The sequence below is a fragment of the Leptopilina heterotoma genome, unplaced genomic scaffold (assembly GCF_015476425.1).
Source record: "Leptopilina heterotoma isolate Lh14 unplaced genomic scaffold, ASM1547642v1 Lhet_168, whole genome shotgun sequence".
Taxonomy (NCBI): domain Eukaryota; kingdom Metazoa; phylum Arthropoda; class Insecta; order Hymenoptera; family Figitidae; genus Leptopilina; species Leptopilina heterotoma.
In genome coordinates this window covers 527849-547301 of record NW_025110884.1, presented here as the reverse complement: position 1 = coordinate 547301, position 19453 = coordinate 527849, and the positions used below count along the sequence as shown (strand labels likewise).

At 26.1% G+C, this 19453-nt stretch overlaps 2 protein-coding genes across 6 annotated transcripts in view; one reads left to right on the top strand and one right to left on the bottom strand.

The window, feature by feature from the left end:
* Positions 1-1199: 1199 nt before the first annotated feature.
* Positions 1200-4832, top strand: LOC122499488 (protein hairy-like). The gene is made up of 3 exons (XM_043607870.1): positions 1200-1705; positions 2693-2788; positions 3213-4832. Exons 1-3 carry the CDS (start codon positions 1538-1540, stop codon positions 4053-4055), a joined length of 1107 nt encoding a protein of 368 aa, XP_043463805.1. The 5' UTR covers positions 1200-1537; the 3' UTR covers positions 4056-4832.
* Positions 4833-5550: 718 nt separating this feature from the next.
* LOC122499489 overlaps positions 5551-19453 on the bottom strand; it is a 405956-nt gene continuing 392053 nt past the window's right edge. For all 5 annotated transcript variants that reach the window (XM_043607872.1, XM_043607873.1, XM_043607875.1 and 2 more), the window contains one exon: positions 5551-6056. In XM_043607872.1, coding sequence (XP_043463807.1) covers positions 5556-6056 — 501 coding nt within the window. In that variant the 3' untranslated portion in view covers positions 5551-5555. The remainder of the gene's footprint in view (positions 6057-19453) is intronic.

The following is a 19453-nucleotide window of genomic DNA, read 5'->3' as shown; positions in this document are numbered from 1 at the left end:
TGCGTGCGTCAGTCAGCTTGGTGGCACTTGGTTATTTTTCAAATGTACTACATGCACAGACTTGTGACGTCTGCGTGATGCCAAGTGTCAGACATTCTATATCATTAATGGCGCCTGTTTTCTGCTGATAAAAAAACGACTTATTAATCGTCACGCTATATAGTGATGATGATGATGAAAAAAAGGAGAGGAAAAAAAAAATAATTTCATCGCCTCTTAGAAGACCGATAAGCACTTTTATTTCATCCGTTGATAAAGACATCTATCTTTTGTTATCTCTTTCTCACTCTCTATTATCTTCACTGTATTATGTCGCAATTCTCTTTTTTTGTAACTGTATTTATTAATTTTCGTTTGATAATTTTTTTCCTCGTTTACTTTCCTCTTCTTTTATCTTTACTCCTTCCTAACATGTCTTGCTTCTTCCCATGGTTCCCATTCTTCCATTTCCACGCGGTTAACAATAGAATTAGTAATAGAAATTGATATAGAAATAGAAATATTGTAACAGAAGTAGAAACAGAATTAAATGTAATTATAGAAGTAGAAAGAGATGTAAGTCATAGAAATAGTAATAGAAACTAATATTAATAGAAATAGTGATAGAAAAAGTATTAGCTGGACAGTACCAACAACAACAATAATAATAAAAGATTTTCCACCCACAAAAACGGAATTAAACATTGAAAAATTCATATAAGGAAGAAATTGAATAGAATACCAAAATAGGAGACACCCATATGAAAAGAGAATGAAAAAGAAGGCTTAGAAGTGCGAGGAATGGAATGGGAAAATTCTAATTGACGAAGCGTGCGTCAATGAGCGTCCACACTTGGCGATACATTTCAAAGAACGACACGGCGGTGAAGGCTTCCTGACCCCAGAGAGCACGGTTAATAGCTGGGCCCCACTCTCCACTTGAGAATCTGCGGGTGTACGAGGAAGGGGTCTTTGGGGGTCCGTGCGGCTGCAGGCCAACGCATCGCCAAGGCACACAGAGTGGGGGGGAGCGGCGGCTAAAGAATCATCATTGTGGTGGGGGGCGCAGACTCAGCAAAGGGCCTTAAAGGCAACCGAGTTTTGTCCGGTTATTGGAATTTTCACGAGTGGGGGTAAAACCGTCACGCGCTTTCCCCTACCCATGAGAATTCTTCCATCTCCTCCCCACTCCTACCTTGGACTTGAAGCATTCCATCGCTTGCCACGTTCTCCGCACAGTGAGGCGAACAGAAAACGTTCAGCGCTCGATTCGAATCAGTCGAGCTCTGACGCGCCTTGTGAGAGGTCGATCAAAAAAAAAAATTATCCCGTGCAAAGGAATTGTGCTTAGTGTTTCTTCTCTAAGTCCTTCTGGATTTTTTCGTCTTCTTTTGGAAAAAAGAAATCATACAGTGATTTATTTGAAAACTAACAAGTGCTACAATTTTTGAGAAAACAGTGCAACTTGACAATTATTGATTGGATTACATTTTTTTTGGTTCTCTTTTTGGTGTGAAGTGATTATTTTCGATTGAGAAAAATTATTTTATTATTGAGAATGGTGACCGGAGTTGGTGCCAATATGCCGACCGGGGGTGTTACTGTTGGTGCAACCCCACCGGCGCAACACGTGCCCCAGGAAGCGGGACAACCACCTGCACAAACCACCACCAACTCTTCGCCCACTACGACCACTACTCCGAGAAGATCGGGTGAAAATCGACGGGTTAGTTTCATTTTCCGATCTACTGTAAATTTTATTTTTGTTGGTGTTACAATTTTGCAAAAAAGAAATTTTTCATTTTAGTCACAAGTGTTAACTGAAAAAAGCTAAATTAGCTGATTCAAAAATTGCCATCTTCTTGACTGCTAATATTTTTCTTATTCTTTCTTCAATAGAAGTCTTTTAATCCAAAGTCAGAATTTTTGAAAATCTCTGTAAATTCCTTGATCTGTAAACTATGACTTAGTACAGATGGTAACTTCTGTAAAGACAGGTACAAGAATTTTTGGATTCTGTTAAAAGAAGTTTGAAGAAACTAAGGAGACATTTCTTAACTTGCATTATTTACCAAAGAACAAATTTTAGTAGTGATTTTAAAATAAATTCGCAACTTTTAGGTTTGAAAATCCGTTCGCTTTTTTCCAACTAGTGTCAGGTTTTAAACATCATTGACTAAAAAATGGGTTATTTTAGTAAAGATCCTAAAGAAAAACTAAGTTTTTTAAAAAATTTAAGAAAGAAGAATAAGATTAAAAGAGCAATTTTTGAAAGTAACTGTTGTTCTTAAATAGTTTGGAAAAGTTTTTCAAAAGTTCAGACTTGTAATTTTAGATGATTGTAATATTTGTAAAAATTGTAACATCTTTAAAAAATTTAACTCTTCGGTAATTCAAATCCAATTCAATTCAACTTTTCAGAAATACAACTCAAATTCAATTCGGTTTTTCAGAATTTAAATTTAAATTTCAATTCACCTTTTTGGAAATTCAGTTCAAGTTCAATTAATTTTTTCAGATTCAGTTTTTCAGAAATTGGATTGAATTTTTCAGATTCAATTCAATTGACGAAAAATTGTAGGATTAAATTCAGTAAAGGATAGGATTTTTGAAAATAACGAAATATTTTGACATTTTAAAATGAGATGAAGATTTATTGTTTGATTCGAAGGGGACAAAAGTTTTAATGGTTCGTTTTTTTTTCTGATTACAGAGTAACAAGCCGATCATGGAAAAGAGACGTCGTGCCCGCATCAACAATTGTCTGAATGACTTGAAAACTCTCATCCTCGATGCAATGAAGAAAGACGTAAGTACCTTTATTCAGTCTATTTCAACTGCGCTGATTCTGATTTCCTTTCACGACTTCAATTATATTGACATTCTCTTCTTTTAACACATCTCCACAGTATTCCAAATCGTCAATGATATTATAATACTTTTCTCTCCCTGTAAAGTCATTTTCTTCTTTTTAGAACCAAAAACAAACTAGGTTCTGAAAAATTAAGCTTTTGAAACTAGTTTCAGAACAATAAAGTTTTTTTGGAAACTAGTTCTTTGGTTCTTAATTTAAATTAAGTTCTGTTTGAAACTAGTTTCAGAACAATAAAGTATTTTTTGGAAACTAGTTGTTTGGTTCTTTTTGGGTACCTTTTTGGGTCCCTATTTTGAAGTGTTTCTTTTTCGAAAAAAAGCAAGGTGCCTAACGAACGATTTTTCTTCTCTGCTTACAGCCAGCCAGACATTCGAAATTGGAAAAAGCTGACATTCTCGAAATGACAGTGAAGCACTTGGAGACTCTCCAGAGGCAACAGGTAGCATTAGCGGCAGCGACGGATCCAAACGTTTTGAACAAATTTCGCGCCGGTTTCACGGAATGCGCCGGAGAAGTTGGCAGATTTCCTGGACTCGAAGCATCAGTGAAGAGACGTTTGATGGCACATTTGGCCTCGTGCCTTGGACCAGTCGACAATAATGGAACAGTGGTGCAAACAACAACCACAACGACAACAACATCCCAACAAGTCCAAGCGGCGCCACCAACAGCCCAACTTCAACTTCACATCCTCCCACAAGTTGACGCACCGCCAAGAATTCAAGTCCAACAATCAAATGGAATTGTATTCGCCAATACGAATAGTCTTCAAGTGGTGCCAACGCGACTGCCAAATGGCGACATTGCCCTCGTATTACCAGCCGGAGCAAAAGCCACCCCCGTAACATCGCCAGCCACCTCACCAGCGCCAAGTTCACCAATTATGCCCACGCTAATTCCCATTCCCCAAAGGACGGCGAGCACAGCCTCGGCATCATCATCCACCTCGTCAACAAGTTCCACCTCAACCTCAGCGGCGAGTCCAGTCGCCTTCGAGGCACCACCTTCCAATTTCATGGCAAGGTCACCCCAATACACCACCAGTCATCGAGACGTCGCCACCTCACCAGCCAATGGCTACACCAGTGATCCTGAATTCGACCCACGAGTCTACAGTCCACCACTCCAAAAACCCCTCGCTCTCGTCATGAGGAAAAGTGTTATGCCCGAAATCGAAGACAAACCCTGGAGACCGTGGTAAAGAGTTAGTGCTAAAAAAAACTTCATTCCATAAAAAAAACTGTTACCACAATTTTCGTCTTTCCGAAATATTGCCCTTTCCTTAAATTCACCCCCATACGAGAACTCATTCGCACCGGCCAGTTGCTTTTTCGGAAACAGTGCCTTGTAAATAAATCTTCCTCCAAAACGAAGATAATTGTGTAAATTACGTCTTTGTTCTCAGTGATATTTTCCTCTACTTAATTTTAGTAAACACATCCCCTCTCTCTCTCTCTCTCTCTGCTTTTGAGAGCAACTAATGCTTTTGAAAGCAAAAAGCATTAGCTTTTTTTATATGTAAAAAAATAAATACCTAGCTTTTTTTTCGTTTCCAAAAAAAAGAGAGTGATGCTGATTGTCATGTAAATAATTTCTTATTTGTTTTTAAGTGCCTTACGCAACAATAATCACAGATGTCTTCCATTCTGTTAATTTTTTTATTTTTTAAAAAAAAGAAGAAAAATAATATTTTTCGTTAAATCCAAAATACGTTTGTACAGTTGACTTCGATTGAAAAATGTCGGTGTCAAATTTTTATATTAGATGTTAAGTAAATAAATATTGATGATTAAAAAAAAAGGTAAAATAATAAAAAGATGTATAAATGTGATGTCTGCAGAGATATGGTATGTTCTATTTATATTTATGAGTGCAACGAATAAAAATTTATTATTCATCTATTGTCAAAAATAGAAAAAAACCACGCTTATTATGAGATAGGAGAATCAAATAAATATTGATCTCTTTATTAAAATTACATAATGATCTACTTCATTTTTCTCACCTTTCCACTAGTTTTAAGACTCAATTAGTAAAATCTTACTTTATACTTAATTTTTTGAGTATAAATATTGATAAAATAAAAAAAATAATAAGAAATAAAATATTAAATAAGTAAATATAAAACAATAAAATAAAAGGAAATAAAATATAAAAAAATAAAATATTAAATAAATTTATAATCAATTTATTTATTTTCTTACTTTACGAAATTAAATCGAATCTATTTACATAATATAAAAATTAAAAACTCTGCTTTCAAAAGTAAAAAGCTAGTAAGTTACATTTGCCGTACGGCAAAAATGTGACTTACTAGGTTTTTACTTTTGACAGCAGAACTTCAGTTCTAAAAAATTTATTTCTTGATTAAAAAAAATGAAATAAAAACTTACAATAAAAAAATTGATTGTAAGAATTCTTGAAGACAAAAATAAGTTTTAAAAAATATATAGGTAAAATAATAAACAATATAATTTAATAAATAAAAAAAACTACTTTTGAAAGCAGAGCTCAGTTTTAAAATATTTATTTCTTGAGTAAAAAAAAATGAAATAAAAACTTACAATAAAAAAATTATTTGTAAAGATTCTTGAAGACAAAAATAAATTTAAAAAAATATATAAGTAAAACAATAAATAATAAAATGTAATAACTAAAAAAAACAACTCAGAAAAATATTCTTTGGCAAAAAAAATTCGATTCATTCATTCATTACTCCTTTAAAAAATTCTTCAACTGAGAATTCACTTTTCTTTTTCTTCTGCTCTATTTTTTTCCAACAAGAAACCTCAAAAGAAAAAAAGTAATATTTCTCATTCTCATAATATATAAATGGTGAGAATTGAATCGTGGGATTTTGATTCAAGTTTAAAAGTTTTTTTTTTTTTTTATTGTACGAATGATTCAAAGTAATATAAGTAGTTTCCGGATGGATGATTTTGTGGTTGTTGTCTATCCTGTCTAAACCTGTCAAGTCGTGAACGAACATTTTCGACGATTTTTGCCCAAGTTTCAACAAAGTGGTGTCATCTCGAGGCAGATTTCGGCAACTAAAGGACTCCAATGGACCGGTTTTTGTGTGCAAAAACGAATTGAAGGAGGACCCTTTCCTTTCCGCTATATAGGGCCTTATTCGACTTTCAGTGAAGTGCTGCCATCCTACGGAGCAGCACTCAACCCTCAAATGGGACTTGAGGCCCTTCTGCACTGCAGTCCAGAGAATTTGTACATAAAACAGAAATTTACAGATTTTGATTTTATTTTCTAATATTTATTTGAATTTTATTTGAAAAAAAGGTTTTTTTTGTGAAAAAGAAATAATTTAAGGATTGTGAATATTGTGGCTTATAAAAATTGGTTGAATTACATTCAATTGTAATTGAATGTAATTATAATTGGTTAAAAAAATACATAGAGTAATTAATAATTGGTTTCAATTATAATTACTTTCAAAAAAAATTATAATTCCAATTGGTTAGAAATACAAATCACTGCAATTTCAGTTGGCTGAAATTGATTGCAATTACAATCGATTAGAATTACAATTGGTTGCAGTTACAATTGATTAGAATTACAATTGGTTGCAGTTACAATTGATTTCAATTTAAGTTGGTTGGAGTGAAAATTATTGAAATTACAATTGGTTACAATCACAAACAATTGCAATTATGTAGTTGGTTGCAATTCCCACTTATTACAAATACAATTAGCTGTATCTAGAATTTACTACAATTACAACCTATTTCAATTATTTTTGTTTGCAATTCCAAATTATTGCAAATATAATTGATTGTATTTACAATTTACTACAATTGCAACCGATTGCAATTATTTTTGTTTGCAATTACAATCGATTTCAATTACTTTTGTTTGCAATTACAATCTATGTCAATTACTTTTGTTTACAATTACAATCGATGTCAATTACTTTTGTTTGCAATTACAATCGATGTCAATTGTCTTTGTTTGCAATTACAAATCAATTTCAATTATTTTTTTTTGCAATTAAAATTTATTATAATTACAATTCAGTGTAATTATTTAATTACCATTAGAAATTATTGCAATTACAAATGGTTACAATTAGAAACGATTGAAATTATTGTTGGTTACAGTTACAAATAATTGCAATTACATTTGGTTTGTAATTACAAATTGTTGAAAATAAAATTGGTTGTAACTACAATTTACTACAATTACAATAGATTGTAGTTATTTGGTTCCAATTATAATAATTTATTGCAATTTTACAATTGGTTCCAATTATAAATTATTGCAATTTTACAATTGGTTGCAATTACAAACGATTGCGATTACAATTGGTTACAATTACAAACGATTACAATTTTTTTTTGCAAATACAAACGTTCAGTTATTTTTGTTTGCAATTTCATCAATGATATTTTAAATTATTGATACAGTTTTTGGTAGTTATTTGTAGTTTTTTCTAGTTATTAATAGTTACATTCAATAGTAATATTTGTAATGTTACTTTTTACATTTAATGGTAATTATACAATAATAAATACAATTTTTTATTTCGAGCTTAAATAAAGAGAGTCACAAACTTTAATTGGATTCTCTTCGTCGTTTCACTGTAAAATGAAAGGTGTTAAATTTAGTACCAATTTTGGTACCAAATCGTAATTTGGTTCTATTTTAATACCAAAATCAGCTCCAATTTAGAACCTTTTTTTAAAGTGAAATTTTTCTTGATTGGTTCGTTTCTAGTCAAGGAATTTAACAAAGATCGCAACAAAACCATATTTTCAAAACAACGATTGAAAAATACTTTCTTCATATACACTCATCGTGCGTTATTCAATAACAATTTTTTTGTCTTCCTCAACAAAAATTCTACACCACAGGTTTTTTTCTTTTTTTTTGATTGCATAAATGCGAAAATTGCGGAGATAATTCCATCATCAATTAGTATCATTTTTTGATTGAAACATCTCTATACATATACATATAGTCTTGATTTTTTTTTTTATTCAGAATCTCGATGTTAACCAATCGTCTGGACGAGGTAATTATACATTTATGAACTAACGGACAATAATTGTACAGAGTGAATCACTTCCACTAAATATATACATATTCTCATCTGCTATTATTATTTTTTTCTCTCTTTCTCTCTCTTTCAGACATCGCGAAACTTTTACAATATGTATGGATAATAATTTGCGGGTGTAGAGAAGTAAAACAACTGAGAAGCAGATCATTCTCTATAATGAAGTATTAGAGGAAACGAAGAACATTGTTACAAGGGAAAAAAATTGCAAACTATTTTTATTCTTTCGTATTTACTCATATTTTTCGGCAATAGTTTCTATACAGTATAACAATCGTTACTATACAGTATAGCAATAGTTTCTATACAGTATAGCAATCGTTACTATACAGTAAAGCAATGTAGTTTCTATACAGTATAGCAATAGTTACAATACAGTAAAGCAATGTAGTTTCTATACAGTATAGCAATCGTTACTATACGGTATAGCAATAGTTACAATACAGTATAGTAACTATTGTCATACTGTATTATAACTATTGCTATACTGTATATTAACTATTGTCTAAACATTGCCATACTGTATGTTAAATTTTCTCATACTGTATTGTAAATATTGCCATACTTTAATCACTGAGTGCAGAAACTATTTTAATATAGTAACCATTGTAATACAATAAATTTTGTAGTTTAGTAATTATTTTAATACACACAAACCATTCTATAATATACTTAAGAAGAAAATATACAATTGCTTCTCTAATGGAAATTTTAGACTCAAAAACATGTTTACCAGTTTATATTCTATAGTCTTTTCTTTACACGAGTTTTTTTTTCTCTTCTGTTCTTTTTTATAATAGAACATGGAATATTCTATTAATTATCGTCTCATTCATAAAACATCTGCATGACAATGACGTGAATTAAAATACAAAACTATTCAAACTGACAAGAGTCCATATAACGAAAATCATTGACTATTAAAATCCTTTCATATTTTATTCACATTTTTTCTTTAACAAACTTTCAAAATCAAAAAATGAACTTAATAGATTGTCTTCTTTTTTTTAAAATGCAAATTTAAAACTAATACCTTCTTCGTTTTTTTCCTATAATGTAAAATAAATTAAATAAAAGTAAACAATTTTGTAATTTTAATGAAAAAAAAATATTTTAATTTTTTTAAAAATATCTTTTTTCTTAAAGAATAAATTTTTCCTTTAGAGAATAAATTTTTTTTTCTTTTAAAGAATAAATGTAATTCTTTTTTTTTCTCGTATTTCAGTTTAAAGTAGAACAGGAAATTATCCTTTTAACGTAATCAGCTTGCTTTCTTGAAAGGTAGTCAGTCATTAGTAAAGTATACTTAGCGTGGAGTCACTGTCGCGTGGTTTCAAGGTCAAGGCAAGGTTGACACGCGCCTTGCCACGCTACGATTCGCGATTTGTCAGTGGGGGGTCGCATTTGATTCGTTTGTCATGTCACGTCTGATGCACAATCATTCATATATATTCTTGAAAAATTTCAAAGAGAGAATTGAAAATAAAAAAAAAAAATTATTATCAGAATTTGAAAATTTTTCCATTTTTATACTTTTGATATTCTTGATATTAATAATAATATTTTAATAAATATTATGATTATTAATTATTAATTGCATAATTTATATAATTTAATAATTATGTTATTAATATTTCAAAATTATTATTTTATCAATAATCTTAATAATGAAAATTATTATTCCATCAATAATTTTAATTCTTTTATTTCAAATTTTATATTTTTTAACTTTTAATGATTAGTTAACCGTAATTCGCTGTACTTTTGTACACTAGAACTCCGATTTTGTGGAATTTTACGAAGTTCACTAAATCCTAATTGATTGGAACATTTAATGATTAATTAATCGAAATTCGATGTATTTTTGAACACTAGAATCCCGATTTAGTGGAATTTTGGGAAATCTACTAAATCTCAGTTGTTATTATTATTATTATTATTATTTTATTTTTCTATTTTAATTAATATTATTTATTAATTCTTTATTATAATATTATGCATCAATTTTCCAATATATTTGAAAAAATTTTCCAAGAATATTTATTTCATAAAGAAATATTACTTTTTTCTTAAATCATATTTCTTTCTTCTTTTTTGCAAATAACTTGCAATATTGTCAACAGATTCATTCATAGGAGGTTAAAAAAATGCTTTTTATAATCATGACATTCAGGTCAATTTTTAATGGAAACTGATAATTTAGATCAAATCATTTGCAAATGTAAACGAGTAATTGAAATTAACTGTTGCAGACCATGAAAGTGTTTCTTTTTCTAGTTATGTTTTTTTTTAAATACTTTTTTTATATTTTGCTTCTATGAATTAATAATTTTTTAAGAAAGCACGAGGTCAAGTTAGATAAATAATTATTGTCATTGCTAAATCATTCTTCCTTCATTCAGTTTCAACATTAAATGATAATAAAAAATAAACATAAACATAATACCCAATATTTTCATAACTTTATTTTAAAAATTTTACTAAAAAATTATTTGTATAAACTTATTAAGATTTCTATTAAAAATTCTAATAATTAATCAATATTAATTATTAGAATTTTCTTATTACTTTTAATTATTCTAATGATTAATAATAATTCTAATAAAAATTAATTACTATTATTGAATTTTAATTAATTAATCATCATTAAACGTTCCAAACAACAGAGATCTAGTAAATTTCTCCCAAAATTCCACTAAATCGAGGTTATAGTGTACCAAAATGCATCAAATTTCCATTAATTAATCATTAAATGTTTCAAACAATTGAGATTTTGTGAACTTTTTAAAATTCCACGAAAAATCTTTAAATCGGAGTCCTAGTGTACAAAAATACATCAAATTTCGATTAATTAATCATTAAACGTTCGAAACAACTGAATTTTATTAGATTTCTAAAAATTCCACTGAATTGGTCTTCCAGTGTACAAAAGTACAACGAAATTGACAATACAAATTGTCATGTGACATATCCAAGGTCAACACATAACGCACAAGAGCAAAATGATAAATATCTTTGGAATACGGTTCATTATTTGTAAATTTATCGATATAGAGAGCATTTATTAAGCCGTCAAGTGAGTGATTGTAATTGGACGTTCACCTCGCATTCTTTATAATTGCGACAACCTACAAGACCTTGATAATACATTATATTTTTTTTTTCATCAAGGATTATCTTTGCATGAGGCTATAATACAAATATATAAATACAACAAAAGGGGATTTATTATAATAGATATAGTCGAATTCAGTTGCATTGTTTAGTCTTTTTTTACGCGCTTACACTGGCGTCTAGATCGATAAAAAAAGAGATAAATGACTTTTTTTTTGTATAATATACAATCACTGCGACTGACGATTTTATCAAAGATTTTTTTTCTTACTGATAACAATAGTACTTTCCTTTTCGAGCATAGTCTTTGCGCGAATTTTGTTATCTGTGAGAATATGCTTGATTTTTTTTTAAATATATATATATTTTATAGTGGAAAAATTTCTCCTTGCGGTGCTTATCAAAAATATGATGTCAAAAATTTATTTTTTGATCGCGATCTGTGGATGACGCAAAAAATTGTAATATTGAGTAAAGTGAAAAATTCGCTTATTTTGATGTTATCGAATTTTTAATTATTATCTTTTTCTTTTTAAGAATCGTTGCAAACTTAAATTAATTTTGTTTTTATCAATATTTAATAATCTTGATAAAATATGTCATTTCTTGGAGTTGCAAAATAAATCACTTGTAAATATTTATTATTGTGAGACAAAAATGGCTTAAGGAGATTTTTATTCTCCGAATCCTCATCCCTCTTGCGATTTTAAATCGACTCGAATAACGAGTTAAAAGGGGGAGGGAGGGGGGAGGGACCCGGTAGTGCAGGTATCAATGTAATTACACACATAAAACTGCCATTTGCACCACATTGCGTTGCGTAATCACATCGGAAATCGTTACAAGATTGGTCGATTGGATCGCATCTCACGTTCTGGGATTTCTTATGAGTGGCAGCATCCCTTAGATAGCATACAGGCGTTTATGGTGGAATTGCCATTCGACTCTCTCTCTCGAGAGTTATAATCGAACCTTTGGCAGAAAGAAATCGAGAGTTTTGTATGGCTCCAACTTTATATATATTTATTTATTTATTTATGCCGCTGAATGTGTTTTTTTTTCTGCGGATAACTCTCGATTTTGGGAGCACACGTTTAGAACACAAGACGTGTTGGAAGCCGAAACGATGAGTATTTCAACGAAGTAACAAAAAATCAATCGTTCCAGATCGTTATACAATACACATTTCAAGCTCGAATCCTGTTTTCATAAATTTCTATTCAACGATAATAATTTAAGTGAAGAATTTTATTTCGTTCACATTCGCCAAGTTTTATTATTATTTTACACGGGAAACAAAAAATAATTTATCAAAAGGTGAACAAGAAGAATTTCTTCATTTAAAAAATAATTTAAATAAATTAAAAAAAGTTTTAATACAAATTTATTTAAATTATTTTAATAATACTAAATTAAAGAAAGTTTTAAAACAATTTTTTTCTTTTTTCAAAAAAAAAAAAAAATTTTTTATTAAAACTTTATTTAATTTATTAATTTATTATTATAATAAAGAAAAATCTACATTTACCAAAATTCTTTTTGGGAACAATTTAAATCAAAAATTTTTCAAATAATTGAATTTTATAAGTTGTGCTTTCAATAGCACAATATTTTTATAAATAATATAAATAACTAGCAAATGTTAAGGGCGAAAGGCAGTATTTAATTTTCTGATTTTATAATTTATTAAATATCGCGTTTAAATTACAATAAATTTTTTCAATTTCAAATATTAACTTTGATTTTTGAATAATTTCACATTCGAAATTTTAAAAAATTTTACTTTAATAAAATTCTTTAAAGTAATTCAATTATTTTCAAAAAATTTAATACAAGTTAATGCACGAGATTCAATTATTATGAATATAATTTTAATGAAATTTTTTTGAAACAATTTAATTATTTCTAATAAATTTAAATAAAATTCTGTTTCAAAATTGAATTATTATTTTCAAAATAGAATTTTTATTAAATTCATAGAAAAAATTTGTAAGAATTCAATTATTTTCATACGTATAATAAGATTATTCTTTACCGGAATTCAATTGTTTCCAATATAATTTTAATAGAATTTCTTCAAGCAATTCAATTATTTTTTAAAGTTTTCATAAAATTCTTTATAAGAATTCAATTATTCTCAACATAATTTCAATTAAATTTCTTGAAAGAATTCAATTATTTTCAATATAATTTTAACAAAATTTCTCCAGAGAATTCAATTCGAACGAGAATCAATTATTTTCAAATACAATTTTAATAGAATTTTGTTGAAAGAATTCAATTATTTCTAATAAATTATAATAAAATTCTGTTTGAGAATTAAATTTTATTTTTAATAGAATTTTAACTAAATTTGTCGAAAATTTATTTGAGAATTCAATTATTTCAACACATATATAAAAAAATTATTCTTTACCAAAATTGAATTATTTTCAATATAATAAAAATTCTGAAAAGAATTCAATTATTTTTAAAACTTTTCATAAAATTCTTTATAAGATTTTAATCATTCTCGATATCATTTCAATGAAATTTCTAGAAATACTTTAATTATTTTCACAAAATTTCCATAAAATTCTTCACAACAATAGAATTATTTTCAAAAAATTTAATAAAATTCAAAGCAAAAATTAAATTATTTCTAATTCAAAATTACAAAGAGTTACGAAATTTTCAAGAAGTACTATCAAAATTATTATAAAAAGTTCAATAGAAATAGAAAGTATAAAAAAACAAATGAATAAAAATAGAAATAATTGTGAAATAATAATTTATTAATTAATTAATAATAATAATTAATTGTGAAAAAATTTGAATTTTTTTTTTATAGAATTGTGGAAAATAAGTTAATATTTCATTTATTTTGCAATAATTTGTTAATTTTACCACAAACCTTATATTCTATTAAATTTAAATTAGTAAAAATTGAACTAATATAAGAACAAAAGTTATATGAATTTTCTAAAAATTAATTTTTTAATTCTACATATAGAACAAGATAGAAAAATAAATAAAATTCTGTTTTTCTTAGACAATAAATTAAAAAAAAAACGTATTTTGCATTAAAATCAAGTTTTTCTACAATAATTTATGAGTAACTGTTGTTTTATTTAAAAATGTTAAGATAATATCACTAAGATCATTAATAAAGATTGAATTTAAAAAAGTTTTAAATTGAACTTCTAGAAAAGTTGAATTTAAAAAAAAATTGATTAAAAATTCCGAAGAAGTTATTTTTTTAAAACTTTTTTATTAACATTTTTTTTGAAATTAGTTGTAGTTTTGAATATTTAACTGCAAAACTGTCAAATTATCGAAATTTTAAGAAATTGAATTCTAAACTACTGGATGTTAAAAATTTTTTTTGTAAATTTTTCTTTTTAATAAGTATAATTTAATTGTTAAGAAACATTATCAATAGTTATTAAAAATAATTGAATAAGAGAAGAATTTTTGTTAAAAATTCCAAAAGATAATTGAATTGAAATCTTAAAAATAATTTTAGAAAATTTACAGTAGCAATTCTTATAAAATATTGTAATTCAAAGGATTTGAATTTGAAATTTGAATTTTTTAAAAATCCTAATTCTAGTGAAAAAATAATAAGAAAAATAATGATTAAATATTTATTTTAAAAAAATGTTGATGTTTTCTTTACCAAAATTTTTACAAAAAAAATTTTACAATTAAAGATATTCAAAAATAAATGTACTACAATCGTTTTCTTGTATATCTAGTTATTTTTAGAGTGAATTAAAATATTCTTTAGGGTCAGGAAAATAGTTAAAGTTCCGTCTGGAAATCAGTGAAAAAATAAAATTCAGTTTTTGTAATAACCCTGATAATAAACAAAAAGAAATTGATATTAGTTTATTGACTATTTCACAGTTTATCAACTATTTGTATATTTTATTTACATTAAATTTTATTTTTATTAATATTTACACTCCTCATTGTTATTAAATTTCTTCTTTTTTTTCGTCTATTATACAAATAGCAGGTTTAAAATGAAGTCACCAGACGCTGAATAATCAACATTCGATGCATTGTCTGCGGAATTGAATTTATACAAGAATTTGAGCCAGTCATTCTCATTATAAATCAGCACCTTTCATTTATATACATATATACACATATATTTGTAAGGGAAGCACTAATAATAATGAAAAGAATGGAAAAATTAAATTAAAAAAAAATTTTACACGAGAAAAATGATATATGTGTGCGATAAAATAATTTTATATTTTTTAAAAGAATACATAAAAATGTATATGCAAATATTGTAGGAAAAATACGTAAATTACAATTTAAACAAAAAAGATGTAAATTGAGAAAAAGGAGTCCAACATATGTTGTACAAATTTCAATCTACATTTGTAAACATCAAATCCACTTGTGAAACTGATCACGAGAGATAAACTTTGCATAAGAATGAAGACCTTGAAACTTGACGCGAACGAGAAAAACTGGTACTATTGTTTCCAGGTATATCAAAACAGTAATAAAAATGTTCTGAATTTCTGATAAAAGTGATTCTTTAGATTTAATGTTACAATGTATACGAATGATAGTAGGAATATATTTGAAGACAATATTGATATCTTGATACTTTTTAAGGAAATGAGAGTTAATAAAATTATTTTCAAACATTCGTTTTATGGTTCATAATTGTGCTTTTATGTTGATAAATAATAATAATATTTAGAAAAATAAACTCGGAAAAATGGTTTTAGAAAATTAGATTTGAAATCCAATGAGACTTCTATAAGAAAACTAAATTTTTACGTATTTTTTAATCATTTAAAAATTATTCAAAATTACAGACTTCGCACTCGATAATTAATTTTAAAAAAGTAGCAAAAAGTATCTTTCAAACTAAAAAAGTAGTAAAAAATGTAGCTATCGAAATTTATAAATTTAAAAGTAATTTACAAAAATAATTTAATTCTTGCGAAGAATTTTATAAAAATTTTTAAATAATTGATTTCTTTAGACTAATTTTATGCAAATTCTTATTTAAATAATTGAATTCCTGAAAAATTGTTAATATTCATAAAAAGAATTGAATTCTTACAAAGATTTAAATAAAAAAATTTAAGTAATTGAATTCTGTTTGGAAATCTTATGAAAATAGTAAATATTGAAAATCATTTAATTGCGAAAAGTTTTTAAAAATAATTAAATTTTACAAAGAATTCTATTAAAATTTTTGAGAATAATTAAATGTTTGTGTAGTATTTTATTAAATTTGTTTGAAAATAATTGAATTCCTAAAAAGCATTTTATTATTTATGAAAATAATTGAATTCTTGCAAACAATTTTATTAGAATTTTTTAAAATAATTGAATTTCCAAGAAAAAATTGATCACTTTTAAAAATAATTGAATTCTTGTGATAAATATTGTTATTTATGAAAATAATTGAAGTTGGAAAGAATTTCATTAAAATGACGCAAAATAATTGAAATTTCGGGAATAATTTTGTTATTTATCGACATAATTAAATTCTTTCGAAGAATTATTTACGTAAATAATTGAATTCTTGAGAAGAATTTTATTAAAATCTATAAAAATAATTTAATTATTTCAAAAAAATTTTATTAAAATTATATTTAAGATAATTGATTTCTTTCGAAAAATTTTATTAAAATATTTGAAAATAATTGAAATCCTATGAGAAATTCTAATATTTGTGTAAATTTCTTCCAAAAAATTTTAAAACGACATTTCAAGTAATTGATTTTAAGAATAATTTTAAGAATTAATAATTATTTAATTTTTAAGAATAATTACATTTTTTGTGCATTACCTGTAAAATTGTATTAAAAATAATTGAAATCCTGCGATGAATTTTATTCTTTATGAAAATAATTGAATAGTTACTAAGAATTTTATTAAAATTTTTTAAAATAATTGAATTCCTCAGAAAAATTTTATTATTTATGAAAATAATTTAATTATTGCGAAAGATTTCATTAAAATATTTAAAAAGAATTGAATTTCGTTGAAAAATTTTGTTATTTTGGAAAATAATTGATTTCTTCATAAGAATTTTATAAACATTGTTTTAAATAAATAATTTTTTCGAAATATAATAAATATTATGAAAATTTTATTTTAAATAATTGAATTTTTGGGCAAAACTTTATCTGTGAAAATAATTGAATTTTTTGATTAATTAATTTAAAATAGTATTAAAAATAATTTAAATTTTGTTCGTTTAGTTTTATTATTTATGAAAATAATTGAATTCTTGCTTAGAATTTTATCAAACATTTTTTTAATAAATTTAATTTCTATGAAAAATGTTATTATTAGTGAAAGTAATTAATTTATTGTTAAGAATTGTATAAAAATTTTGTTTAAAATTGATTTTTTTTTTGAATTTTTTTGATTATGCTTTTCTAAATGAATTGAATTTCTGTGGAAATTCTATTATTTATGAAAATAATTGAATTTTGGATGAATTTTATCAATTTTTTTTAAATAATTGAATTCTTTTGCAAAATTTTATGAAAGTACTAGATATTGAAAATAATTGAATTTCGAATATTTTTTAAAATTAATTGATTAGAATTAATTTAAAGAAAGTAGGTTTTAGTAGATGAGTGCGAAGCCTGAAATTGAATAATTATTATTAGTGTCGGAAAGTATAACAAGGTTGCCTCAAAAATTTAATTTTTTTTCCCTGATCATTTATAAAAAAAGAAGAAAAATATTGCTTTAAAAAATAAAATTCTACCCATTATAGCTCGAGTAAAAATTCAATTTCATCTCCGAGGCTTTGTTTTTCATTTACATTGTATAATTTATTTATATTATATAATTGTCGGTTAAGAAATGAAAATGCAAAAATTTTTTTTTTCGAACCTCGCACTTATTTTTTGGGGTGAAAAAAAAGAAAAAAATCTTGAAGAATAATGACGGGCCCAACCCAAGTGCAAAATGTCAGACGCACGCCGTGAAGAGGCTAACGAACTTCATCTTCGCGAGATAATACATTGTCATCCTTTGAAAATAAAGCCTCGTTGGAAAATAAAGGTATTCATGCGTTCAGAAGGCAGGTGCATCCTATTTGCTTCATTCTCTCTTATCCTCTCTTACTCTCTCTCTCTCTCTTATTCTCTCTTATTCTTTTGCAGAGAATCCAAAGAGTAATTCTATGCCTAATGATCCATTGCGTGGTGGAATCTCTCGTGAAGTTTCTCAAATCTTCTCCCCCTTCTACTCTTCTCTCATTTAGTCCTAATGATCTTTCTCTGCATCAAGTAACCACTAACTAAAGGTACGAAAATTTCAGAGCAACACCTGCAGTAAACTATTATTATCAAATTAATATAGAATAACGAATAGTAGTCACGTTCCATTCCCATAATTATTATTCGACTACAAAATTTAAGTTCTTCGCTTCGCTGAATTCTTTAACCACTTCATTATATTGTTCTGAATATTTTTTCACTGAATGGCGAGTGTTTTTTTAGGCAAATATTTCCAAGGCTAAAAAACAAAAGAAAAAAAAAATAAAAACAAATTTTTACAAAATTGCGAAATTGACAAAATTAGTAAATTTTACATAATTGTTAAGTACGTTTATGATTTTTTTATGTGACTTACAGAAATTATGAAATCAGGAAACTACAGTGAAACCTGTTTGAATTCAACTCGATTTTTTAAATTATATTACTTTTATTAATTTATCCTTAAAAAATAGTAATATTTTTACAATATTTTGGAACTAAGTGAAAATAAATCTTGTTTGATATTTTTGAGAATGCAAAAATATTTATAAAATAATTTCCTGACTTTCCCTTGATTTCCAGTCAAAATTTTGACTTTTTTCTGGATCCTAAAGAATATTGTGATTCACTCAAAAAAATGATTAGATAATCAAAAGTTCTATTACATTTCATTACGAATTTTTTTAATTGTAAAATTATTCGAAAACACCAATAACTTCAGTTTTAATTTTTAAATAAATATTTAATCATTATTATTATTTTCCTCCAATTCAATTATTATTTTCTACAATTTAAAAATAAAATTCTTCTTTAAATCAACTATTTTTAATAATTTTTGAAAAAGTTCTTCTTGAGAATTTTCAAATCCATTTGTTTACAATACAATTTCACGTGAAATTTTGATTATTCGAATAATTTTCAATTAAATATGGTACATTTAGAAAATAAAAATTTTTAATTATTTTAAAAAATTTCGACTAAGCTTTTTGAAGAAAAATAGTTTCATATAATTTAAAATTAAAAGTATGAAAAATTCATATTTTCAAAGATTTTAATTTGAAATCTTTACAAAATTCTATTATTTCTAAAAATTGCAATTATTAGTAAATTCTCAAAAATTCAATTATTATCTAAAACTTTAAATGAAATTAATTTCTTAATCAATTTTTATTA

Coding starts and splice junctions, on each gene's coding strand:
- LOC122499488 (XM_043607870.1), top strand. CDS start 1,538: ATGGTGACCGGAGTTGGTGCCAATATGCCGACCGGGGGTGTTACTGTT. Junction 1,706..2,692: donor GATCGGGTGAAAATCGACGG/GTTAGTTTCATT, acceptor TTCTGATTACAG/AGTAACAAGCCGATCATGGA. Junction 2,789..3,212: donor TCGATGCAATGAAGAAAGAC/GTAAGTACCTTT, acceptor CTCTGCTTACAG/CCAGCCAGACATTCGAAATT.